This window comes from Bidens hawaiensis, unplaced genomic scaffold (assembly GCF_021521415.1).
Source record: "Bidens hawaiensis isolate Kalapana, Puna unplaced genomic scaffold, B.hawaiensis_p1.1 tig00004282_1, whole genome shotgun sequence".
In the NCBI taxonomy this organism is placed as follows: domain Eukaryota; kingdom Viridiplantae; phylum Streptophyta; class Magnoliopsida; order Asterales; family Asteraceae; genus Bidens; species Bidens hawaiensis.
In genome coordinates this window covers 68,303-78,929 of record NW_027491257.1, presented here as the reverse complement: position 1 = coordinate 78,929, position 10,627 = coordinate 68,303, and the positions used below count along the sequence as shown (strand labels likewise).

Below are 10,627 nucleotides of genomic sequence, written 5' to 3'. Positions count from 1 at the left end.
CAAATAGTAATTTTCTCTATATATTTTTTTTCAAGATGGTATATATAATAAAAAAAAATAAAAATTCGGGTCTCGGGGTGTCGGGCTGGCCTGCCGGGGTCAGTCGACCACCCGGCCATGCCTCATTGCCAGCGTTGCTTGAACCTAGAATCTTTGGGTGTAAGAGACTTTGTCTCTATCACTGGATGATCAACTTCAGAACAAACGCATCAAATCATTAATATATACGAAACTACATTCACTTATTAAATAAAAATCACAAACAATTCCGGTTTTAATTACTCTTTCTTGCAACACAAGAATTTCGATGAATAAATATAATTACAAGAATTTTGATGAATAAATACAATACATATACTGAGTAAATGAACTCATGATCATGAACCAAAAGCTAGTGGCTCTTGGTTTTAGTTTAACGGTTCATTCCTGTTGGAGCCATTGGAGGCATTTGCACTCCATAATTTTGCCTCTCCATATTACCATGCCATCCTAGAATAATCATTATTAACTTTTAATAATACGAAAATTAGTAATATATAAATATATTAACTTATGAGAAACATAGTCACCAATGTAAATTAATCAAGAAGTTTTTCGTTGGTGATCCGTCAGTAAAAATATAAAATACTCAACGAAACTTTTACTCACAGCCAGTTTCGCATGAAAGACTAAAGAGGATTGATATTTTTGACAAGTTAGTGAAGAATCATACGGGTAAAGTGATATGATTTGTGGGAAGTTAGATTGTAATTTACCTATGGATATGTCAAATCCATGATATTTGAGTTGACGATACTCTTGACACAAGGCACAACGTTCACAACAAAAGTGAACAAGGCAATCGTTGCAAGGCGATTCACGCAATCCATATTGGCTTCTCATCTTCATCCGGTACACACACGAATACATGCATCCACAACATGTTAGAGCCTCGATTATAGCATAGAGTGTTCCATGAACTCCACAAGCTGTATATATTGCACATTGATTAATTATTAGTTAGTTAACTAGTGCGTTTTTTTTATCAAATTAAAATAACATTTAAGAAATTTTTCTAACGATCTCACAAATAAATATTGGAGTTTGTAACATATGGGTTACTGTTTTTTTTTTCATCTACAATAACTAAATATAACTTATGAGGAGCAACCAATAAAATATACATAACAACTATCAACATAATTAAGGTAGGAAATTATTATTATTATTATTATTATTATTATTATTATTATTATTATTATTATTATTATTATTATTTTCAGTTGGAGTAGCTATTTATCTTTATATTTTTTTTCCTTTGTTGAAAAAGAGAGTAATGAATTTGTTAATTACTTGAAAGGGCTTTCTAAGCATTAAAACGATACTTCAACTCTAATACGTGTAATTGTATTAGAAATTCTATTAAATAAATGTCTGTCATCATATTCCACTTAATCCTAAAACTAAACATATTTCTAATTTTTTTTAATGAACGCGACCTTGATTTTAAGGCTTTAGGCTGCAAAAAATTTGAGCATGCCCTGACCGGAAATGAATTCCGAATAGTAAGTGGAAACTAAAGATTTTATTCAAAAGTAATTTATACTTACAAGTATTCCCTTTGTCAACAATCTCCGCAATTTGTCCAAAAGTAATGCATGGGCACCAACATGTTAAGCAACCTGTGGTTCACAAATATATTAGCTAGCCGCACCTTGTTATTGGAATATAGCATTTATGGTTTTAGTGTAGACGACTCTGACTCTGATACAATATAATAGTAAAATACTGAATCTATTGCATTCTATTTAATAGGGGACACTAAAACCTTAAATACTATATTTCAGTACTTGTTATATGTTACATGTTACGTTAAATCAATAAAGGGTGAGACTCGTTGGGGACGTCAGAGCAACACGTGCAAAGGCTGCTAGACCATTTTAAGTTGACAGGTTGAGGAGCCGCAAGGTGAGCTGGAATCCCGGTGGCATACTGAGGGATCTGCAACGGTGGTGGTATCGGTGGTGGCGGTCGTTGGTTATATGGTTGTGGAGGAGCGGATGGTGGTGGTTTTGGGTGGTAACCTTCTGAGAGAGGAGGGTACATAATGTGATAATGTTAATAGTTTGGTGGTGGCTAGCTAACCTTGAAAATGTGGATATTTCATATTTGATTCTAGTGTCCGACAAGTTGAAGTTGTTGAAGAGGTAATTAAACAATAAAACAATTTTTAATGTTCTAGAAACAATAAAGAAAGCTTCAAAATATTGACCAAGACCTTGTTCTTAACAATAATGTTTCATTTAAAATTCTGTTTGAATTATTCATATTGGTAGATTGTTACAAGCATAAAAAATATATTATATGTTCTGTAATCTTAATGAAATTAACCAAGATAAAATCGGTTTGGGTTGGAACCGAACTGGTCCGTAATTAATGAAATGATGAAATCAAAACCGGTTTGTGCAAGAACTTGTTCAGGGTTGGAGTTGGTTTGTAAGGGTATGAAACACAAAGAAACCGGATTAGTTCGGTTAGAGGCAGTTTTTTGTTAATAAAAGAAAATATATTATGAAAATTATTAAACTTAAAAAAAAGACATGTAACAACATAAAATTCATATTTTATAAATTATGATAAAAATTAAAGTTTTAATATATTTATATTTGTTCTTCAGTGTAGGCGTCCTCGTGTAATCGGCTTTTATATTGTTGGTTCTTCAAAGTTGTCCATACGTGTCAGTAAGTCGTATGAGAGATCATCAACAGAGAGTGGAGAAAATCATCTGGTTGATACCTCTATAGCGTGCATATGTGATCGATTGGTGTTCGCCTTCAAGAGCATTTTGAATATGTTTTGTCACGTCCAAGTGATCCTTCCACATTTCAATTGTTGCGAGAGTACGTCTTGTTCTTCTAATTGATATAATTCAACCACTAGTAAAAAAGGCAGATTGGACGGTTAGTAAATCTCACGTCATGTAAGCTAGGATCGGAAATTGGGTTTCATATAAGGCAAAATATCAAATTTTGCACACTCATCATCGGAACCCATAATGGCAAAAAAAAATAATTAAATAGAAAATAAATCCATTCCGCTATACCTCTCGAGTTCGCTACTTTGAGTGTTACCCCGAGCTAGTTTACTATTTTCATTTCTCAAAGTATTATATAACAAAGTAACATGTTGTTCCTTGACTCATGGTTGATGTGAAACCATATTTTGATGAATACATAATATACGCATTTTATAAAAGGTATATTGATTTTTAATGATCCTAATTATTGTCTTTTGGTCACTGCTGGTCTCGAATTGGCTAATAATGGTCCCAACTTTTAAAGTATTTGTTCCTAACGGTCCGCGACTAACAGAATCCTAACGCCGTTAGTTTCAGGTCGCCGGAAAAAACGGTTTTTGCCGGAAAACTCAATTTTTTCCCGAAAACTCAACATTTTCGTCCCAAACATCTTGGTAACTTCGTATCGGACCTTTAGGAACCTTTTTCTAGTAAAAGCCCCAATTATTGAGGTCGTCGGAAACCCTAGAACCATCGCCGGAATCGGTTGATGGTGCTCAAGTGGTGATAGTTGGTTAGCGGTGAGTCAATTGACAGTGATTGCGGAGTTCAGGTGGTGTTTTCCGGCAACAAATTTGAATTTTCCGGCCAAAAACATTTTCCCGACGACCTAAAACTAACGGCATTAGGATTCTGTTAGTCGCGGACCATTAGGAACAAATACTTTAAAAGTTGGGACCATCAGTAGCCAATTCATTAGTTAGGACCAGTAGTTACCAAAATGCAATAGTTGGGATCATTAAAAACCAATATACCTTTATAAAACATAGGTTAAATTGTGTTTTTGTTTTGTTTTTGTTTTTGTTTTCAATTAATATTCAACATTGAAAACATTTAGGCATATCTTCAATGCAATGGTACAACAAAATACGGAAGGAGGATCGGTAAATATTTTTGAAAGTTTGCTTTCATCGGTCCTAAGTCCTAACATTCGGTTAAACAAATAGTTTTTATATTCATACTCTTTTTGTAGTTGCGGTTTTAAATATTTCGAGCAAACCGGTTATATCTTGAATATTTGCCCGATAGGCTATCGGGCCCGAACGAGTTCATAACCCGACCAATCTTGATTACCTCGTATTGTATTATGTCAAACGGGTTAGCATTTTGAAAATAACCATGTTGTACTACTCTTTAATTAACAAAAGCTTCAAATTCTCTATACCAAGTTAAAAAGCCCTGTATCACATTCGGCCTATTAACCTAGAGAGGCCCAATTTTACTATTTTTATTATTTTTTTTATTATTATTTTTTACCACAATGCATTTAGAGAGGTACCTTCAAACTGGTTCCAGATTCGAAACCAATTTTCGTTTCAACCGGAAACCAGTTCCCTATTTTGGAACCGGTTTCAATTCGATGGTTTTAAATCGGTTTGCTCTATATACTTGAAAACCGATTTGGTGATGAAAATGTTTTTAATCCGGTTTCTAAACAAATCTGGTTTTGACTTTGTTTGACTTGATCCGAGTCGGTTTAGTGGCGGATCTAGAATACAATTTCAGGAGTAGCACAAACAATATTTTAACCATACATTAAGAAAATTTCTTTTACTTGATTCGTGAGTATGGGCTCCTAGTTACGCGTTTTGCATGCCCCGAGGCCTGTTTTGCGTTACGCGCATGCCGAACCCGGTTTCCCGTTTTTGCATGCCCCGAGGCTTGTATTACTTCATAAAAAAATAACCAAGATTTGAAATTGTTCAATCAAGTCACTCATAAAATATTTGTTCAAATCAGGTCACTAAAGTTTCATTTTTGTTCAAATCATAGATATTTTACCTGTATAGCATGTTATCTAGCTATTTTTTTATTTTTCAATAGTTTGACATTGCATAATATTTTTTAAAAATTAAAAGAAAATAGTAAAAAAGGGGAAAAATAATTCTTACATGCAAAAATTGCAAAAAAAAAAAAAAGGTAGAAAGATTTAAGTTATGGTTTTTTTTTATAGAAACCATCATTTAAAAAAAATTCAAAAAAATAGTTAGGTGATATTAAAATATTTAATGGTATAATTGTTAATTGCTTCGATACAAAAGAAAATGTAGGAGCATATTAATTATAATGTAATTTTTCACAATTTTTTAGATTTTTTTTTTCAATTTTTAAGTGTTTTTTTTTCAATTTTTGGTATATTAAAAATTATTTTTCTCAATTTTACTAATTTTTTAATTTTTTTAAAAATATTATCAATGTCAAACTATTTAAAAATAAAAAAAGATGGATAATCTATTATACATGTAAAATATCTAGGATTGGAACAAAATTAAACTTTAGTGGTCATATTGAAAAATAATATTTTATAAGTAATCTTATTGGAACGATTTCAAAACTTGTTTAATATTATGTAAAGTAATCCCTTAAAAATATTATATTGTCTAACAGATCATAAAAAATTCAGTTTTAAAGAATGGAAATAGATAACAGACCTAAGATAGACATGTCTGCCATATACTACTAGTAGTCTCGTACCAGTGTAGTGTCTGTTCTGGCTTTGCACTAAGTATCAACAAACCGTTTAAAATATTAGGCAAATGGATGGGGTATGGCCGCCCCACGCCCAATCATTTGTGTGGTGTTATTTTATGGGAAAATTCAGAAAATAGTCGAAAGATGAGAAAGATTCTTAAAATAGTTCAAAAAAGGAAAGAGATTCTTAAAATAGTCCTTGAAAATTTCATTTTTCATAAACAGTCCAACGAATTCTATCGAAGCCGATAGAATTCAAAAAAATCTGATGGTTTTCTTGGTCTAATAAAAAGCTACCAAGTGTTTCACTACAACCTAACCCCGTTGGATTTCCCCTCAAAAACCTCGGTCCAGATGGATTTCCCCTAAAAAACCATATCCTCTTAAAATCATCTGTTTAGATGGATTTCCCCTCAAAAGGATTTCCCCTCAAAACCATCTCCTCTCAAAACCATTTTCTTCTTCCTCCATCTTACCCTAACATGAAGAACAATAACAATTAACCTAGTGTGGAATCCTTCTCTCCGGTCTCCTCTTCTTCTGCTCCATCTTACAATCTTCTTCTTCTTCCTCTATCTTCTCTCCGCCACTGCGCCTCCCTCCCACCACCGTCCTCCGTCATTCCACCACTACTAGTAGCTCCGCCACTGCACCTTCCCCTCTCCCGTCAACCACGACAACTCCGGCGCCACCGTCCTCCGTCATTCCACCACCACCAATAGCTACGCCACTGCACCTTCCAAGACCTCCGCCACTGCACCTTCCCCTCTCCTGTCAATCATGACAACTCCGGCGGTACACTCTTCATCCACGCCTCCACATCCGGGAAAATTAAATCTGGACCGATGATTAATTTTGAGGGTAAATCCAAATCCTCCGGCACACTCTTCATCCAGCTTGTTTTGATCAGAATACCATTTGGACAGATTATTTTTAGGGGAAATCCAACGGGGTTAAGTGGGAGTGGGACACTTGGCAGCTTTTTATTGGACCAGGAAAACCATCGGATTTTTTTGAATTATATCAGGCCCGATAGAATTCGTTGGACTGTTTATGGAAAGTGAAATTTTCAATGACTATTTTAAGAATCCTTCTCCTCTTTGGACTATTTTCAGAATTTTCCTTTATTCTTAATTTGTAGAGATTATGGGGCTTTATACTACTAATACTAAACCGTTTTTTGTCATAACATTTCTTTATTAATGTGGCTGACACGTATTGCATAACGTTCCACAAAGAGAGTTATAACTACACATGATCTAAGCAACATTATATTTGTAGACGGATGGGTAAACTCGAAGACATTAAGGGGGGTATGGAGTTACAAACGATCTTAGTGGTAGTTTATGAAGGAGATTAAAGTTAAAAAGGTTTAGTTTAGTTATACTTTAGATTAGTATTTGAGTCCTACTAGGGGTAAAAAATTGGGGTCTATATAAATCCATGTTTATTTGCTTTCTTTTTATTGTAATTTTGCTTTCAATAATAATAAGAAGTTTTTTAACCCGCGCGTTGCGGCGCGCGGGTGTGGTAGTGAGTTAAACTGGTGGTGGACGTACGCTTTGTCTTATAGTTTCTGATACATGATTCGAATCTATAACAAAACTACAGAATTATAATTGCTTGGTATCGTTAACGTTAACGATAGACTATTTACAAAAGTTTTGATTCCAAACACATCTAATGACTACAAGGGTACTAGAAGTAAGAAAATTTTATTTGTTTATAAATTTTGAAAAACTTAGAAATATTTGAAAAGTTGCATGTTAAAGTACAAACTTTGTGATAATGTATTAAGCGACATGTTTAATATATGGAACAAAAATCACATGCCTTGCTTAGATATTAAGCCTCTCTAAAACACAAAAAAACTCAGTACATATAAAGTGAAGCAAAATAAGAAAAAGAAGTTACGAACATGTGGTTTATATTCACAAAGTGAAGGAAAATAAGGAAAAAAAAAGTCAGAAACATGAGGTTCATATTCAAAGTTGATGAATAATTAATTTAATGAGTATATGAAAAAATGGTTTTTAATATAATAATAATAATAATAATAATAATAATAAAAAGAGTTGATCTCTTGTGATCAATATTCTTGTGAGAACATTCCCAAAATAACCCAAATGGGTGGAGAATTTTAAAAAATGACCCACTTTTGTTACGATGAGATTTGTGGCCACGCAACAGGTTCTCAATGAACATTGAATCTGTTAGGAACAAAGCGGCGATGCGAAAGCAAAACAACACATAAACGATATAAACACGTAGTACAAAAATAATAAACGACACAAAAATTTTAATGTGATTCGGCATCCACGGGCTACAACTAGGGTTTCTCTTTATTAGCTCATAATCAAATATTACAACTACATGACATGACGTGATTATATATAGAGATGGAATTAGGGTTTCTAACTTTCTATTTTGGTGAACAAGAAAACTAAATAGACCCTTAATTAACTTAATAAAACCCGTATTCTTGATTTCACAATGAGTGTGAAAACTGAAAAGATCATGCATCATCCAATATCTTTTAGTGTCAATGTGAAGATCAATTATTAAGTGTACGTACAATATTCTCCATTTAAAATGTTTAAAGAAAACTCGACACTACGTGGATGATAACACCACCACCATTGAACAAGATCCTCTTAATACCTTTGTGTACCTAAATTATAGCACACGTAATACCACGGGTTCATCAGTGACCAATTTCGGCCTTTTGTTAGTGGTGGCATACAAATGAGGATGATCAGTTGATCACACATGAGCAATTGTAGGTCGCCTTTATTGTTTTCTTTAATAAACTTATAAATTTTATTAATCTATTCAAAAAAATAAGTTAAGCCTTGAGTACCCCGAACCCTGGTAGTTTTCTCGTTTGATTTACTCATGAGATATGGGTCTCAAACTAGAGAATTTAATAAATAATAGCTACAAAAAATTTAAAACATAACGCATTGTTCTAACTAATAATCTTCATGGCACTTTGTACAAGCCATAAACATACCTGCAATTAAACTGAGAATGATGAGAATGATTTATAAAAAATAAAAACTCTTTAAAAAATAATTAAAAAAATCATAACTCGAAATTTAATAAAAAAACAAAAAAAGTAAAAACACAAAATTTTTCCACCGTATTTATCGTTCTAAGAAGAAGAATGTTAAGGAAAAAAGGCTTATTGTGCATTTTATTTATCGTTGCGTTTTTTTTTATTTTCGTCATTGATTTTATCTTTTTTTCTTGACATTGTATATTTTTTTTCTTGATATTGTGTTATGTTACTCAACATTGTGTTATATTTTGTTTAACATTGTGTTATATTTTGTGATATATTATGTATTTTTTTATTTATAATTGTGTCTTTTGTTAATTTTCGTCATTGCGCATTTTTTCTTGGCATTGTGTCTTTTATTTTTTAATATTTTCTTTGGAACGGGAATGAGGGTGAAAACATTTTAGTTTTTAAAATTCTTTTTTTATTTATATTTTGAGTTATGATTTTTTTTATTATTTATTTTTGAATATTTTTTAATAGATTTTTCTTTTACCATAAATCTTTCTCACACTTCTATTTTACTCCCTCTATATATTTTAACTTTTCCCATGTGCTTGAACTTCAAATTGCAATGTTTTTATGGCCAACTTATAAAAAGTGAGAATGCGATATTCGTATTTCAAAAGTTGTTTTTTTTTCTTAAAAACTCTCTTGAATAAACTTCAAACTATACTATTCATATTGCTTTTTCATTATTATATTCATAAGTCGATATTAAAAAACATAAAAGAGTTATGACCTAACATCAAAGTATAAAAGTTTTGTTGAATATGTATAAAACTTGGAAACTATACTATTCATAACTTGGTTTAAAACCTATGATAAAAATGTTTTGTGACCAATATATAAAGAATAAACACTATATTATATAGTTACTAAAATAAAAAGTTGTTGACCAAACATCAAACTACAAAAAAGTAACAATATTATTATAAGTTGTTTATTTACAACAACAACAAAAAAAAAACACTTTGTAGTCAAATTTAAACAAGTTATTATTTGTTATTTTTTTCTTAATTACACTACACCCTGGGCATCCGACAAAAGAGGGAATCTCTCTTACCACTAGGCCAAATTCTATTAAACCTTAAACGAGTTTTGTGATAAATCTATAAAATATAAACACTCTATCTTTACTTTTATTTAGTATTAACAATAGAGATTGACAGAGCATAAATGCATAATGCATGTAAGCGAAGGCCAACTAGACATCTCAACCCAACTTTTTGGGCATGAAAACAATTGGTTGCTACCCCCTTTCTTATTTCATTAAACTACGAAATTCCTTTTTGGACGAGCTTAACTTTGTTAATTAAAATATCAAATATGTGTTTTATTTGTTACTCCATATCTTTAATTAAAGCCTTGCTATTAAGATTTAATTAACAGCATAGCACATTAAAACCATTAATTTTTTCTTAAAATTTCGGGCCTACTGATTTGATATTGCCGGGAGCGGTCGTGCTTCCGCCACCCTCAAAGCAGGCGGTGATATTGTGAAGATAATCACATCTAACTAGAGTGAATATATAGTTTGGTAAAATTATTTTAGAGTAAACTGTGGTTTTTGTCTATGTGGTTTGTCTAAATTTACGGTTTTAGCCAAATAGTTTCAAATTTGTGCTTTTCGTTCATGTGCTTTCATTTCGCATGCAATTAAACTCTAATTCAGTAATCCTGTTAAGTCTGGTTGTTAAACCCATCATTGTGTCTTCACATGAGGGACAATTTTGTCTTTTTTTCTCCCTAAATAAACCCTAATCCTAATTCGCCAGCACCCCACGTGAGGGACTGGGTTGTATTTTGGGGAAAAAAAGGACAAAACCGCACCTCACGTGAAGGACACGATGATGAGTTTAACGGCCAGACTTAACGGGTTTAGTGAATTCGGATTTAATTGCAAGTGAAATGAAACCACGGGAACGAAAATCATAAATTTGAAACTATTGAACTAAAATCATATATTTGGACAAATCATAGTTCACTCATTGTTTTATGAAAATAATTGTTTTTCTTTGACAACAAAAATGCCTTTG

The 10,627-nt window shown here is 32.3% G+C and overlaps 1 protein-coding gene across 1 annotated transcript; it reads right to left on the bottom strand.

Annotated features, from left to right (window-relative positions):
• Nucleotides 1-382: 382 nt before the first annotated feature.
• LOC143626035 (protein PLANT CADMIUM RESISTANCE 3-like) lies at nt 383-2,085 on the bottom strand. The gene is made up of 5 exons (XM_077096225.1): nt 1,874-2,085; nt 1,769-1,773; nt 1,590-1,661; nt 756-968; nt 383-489 (listed from the first exon to the last, which is right to left on the bottom strand). Exons 1-5 carry the CDS (start codon nt 2,083-2,085, stop codon nt 413-415), a joined length of 579 nt encoding a protein of 192 aa, XP_076952340.1. The 3' UTR covers nt 383-412.
• Between the last annotated feature and the right edge of the window lie 8,542 nt (nt 2,086-10,627).

What these genes read in the sequence shown, in the direction of transcription:
- LOC143626035 (XM_077096225.1), bottom strand. Translation starts at nt 2,085, where the DNA reads ATGTACCCTCCTCTCTCAGAAGGTTACCACCCAAAACCACCACCATCC. An exon ending in TGTTGACAAAGGGAATACTT is followed by an intron (nt 969 to 1,589) that starts GTAAGTATAAAT and finishes CAATATATACAG; the next exon opens with CTTGTGGAGTTCATGGAACA. An exon ending in TGGATTTGACATATCCATAG is followed by an intron (nt 490 to 755) that starts GTAAATTACAAT and finishes TGATTATTCTAG; the next exon opens with GATGGCATGGTAATATGGAG.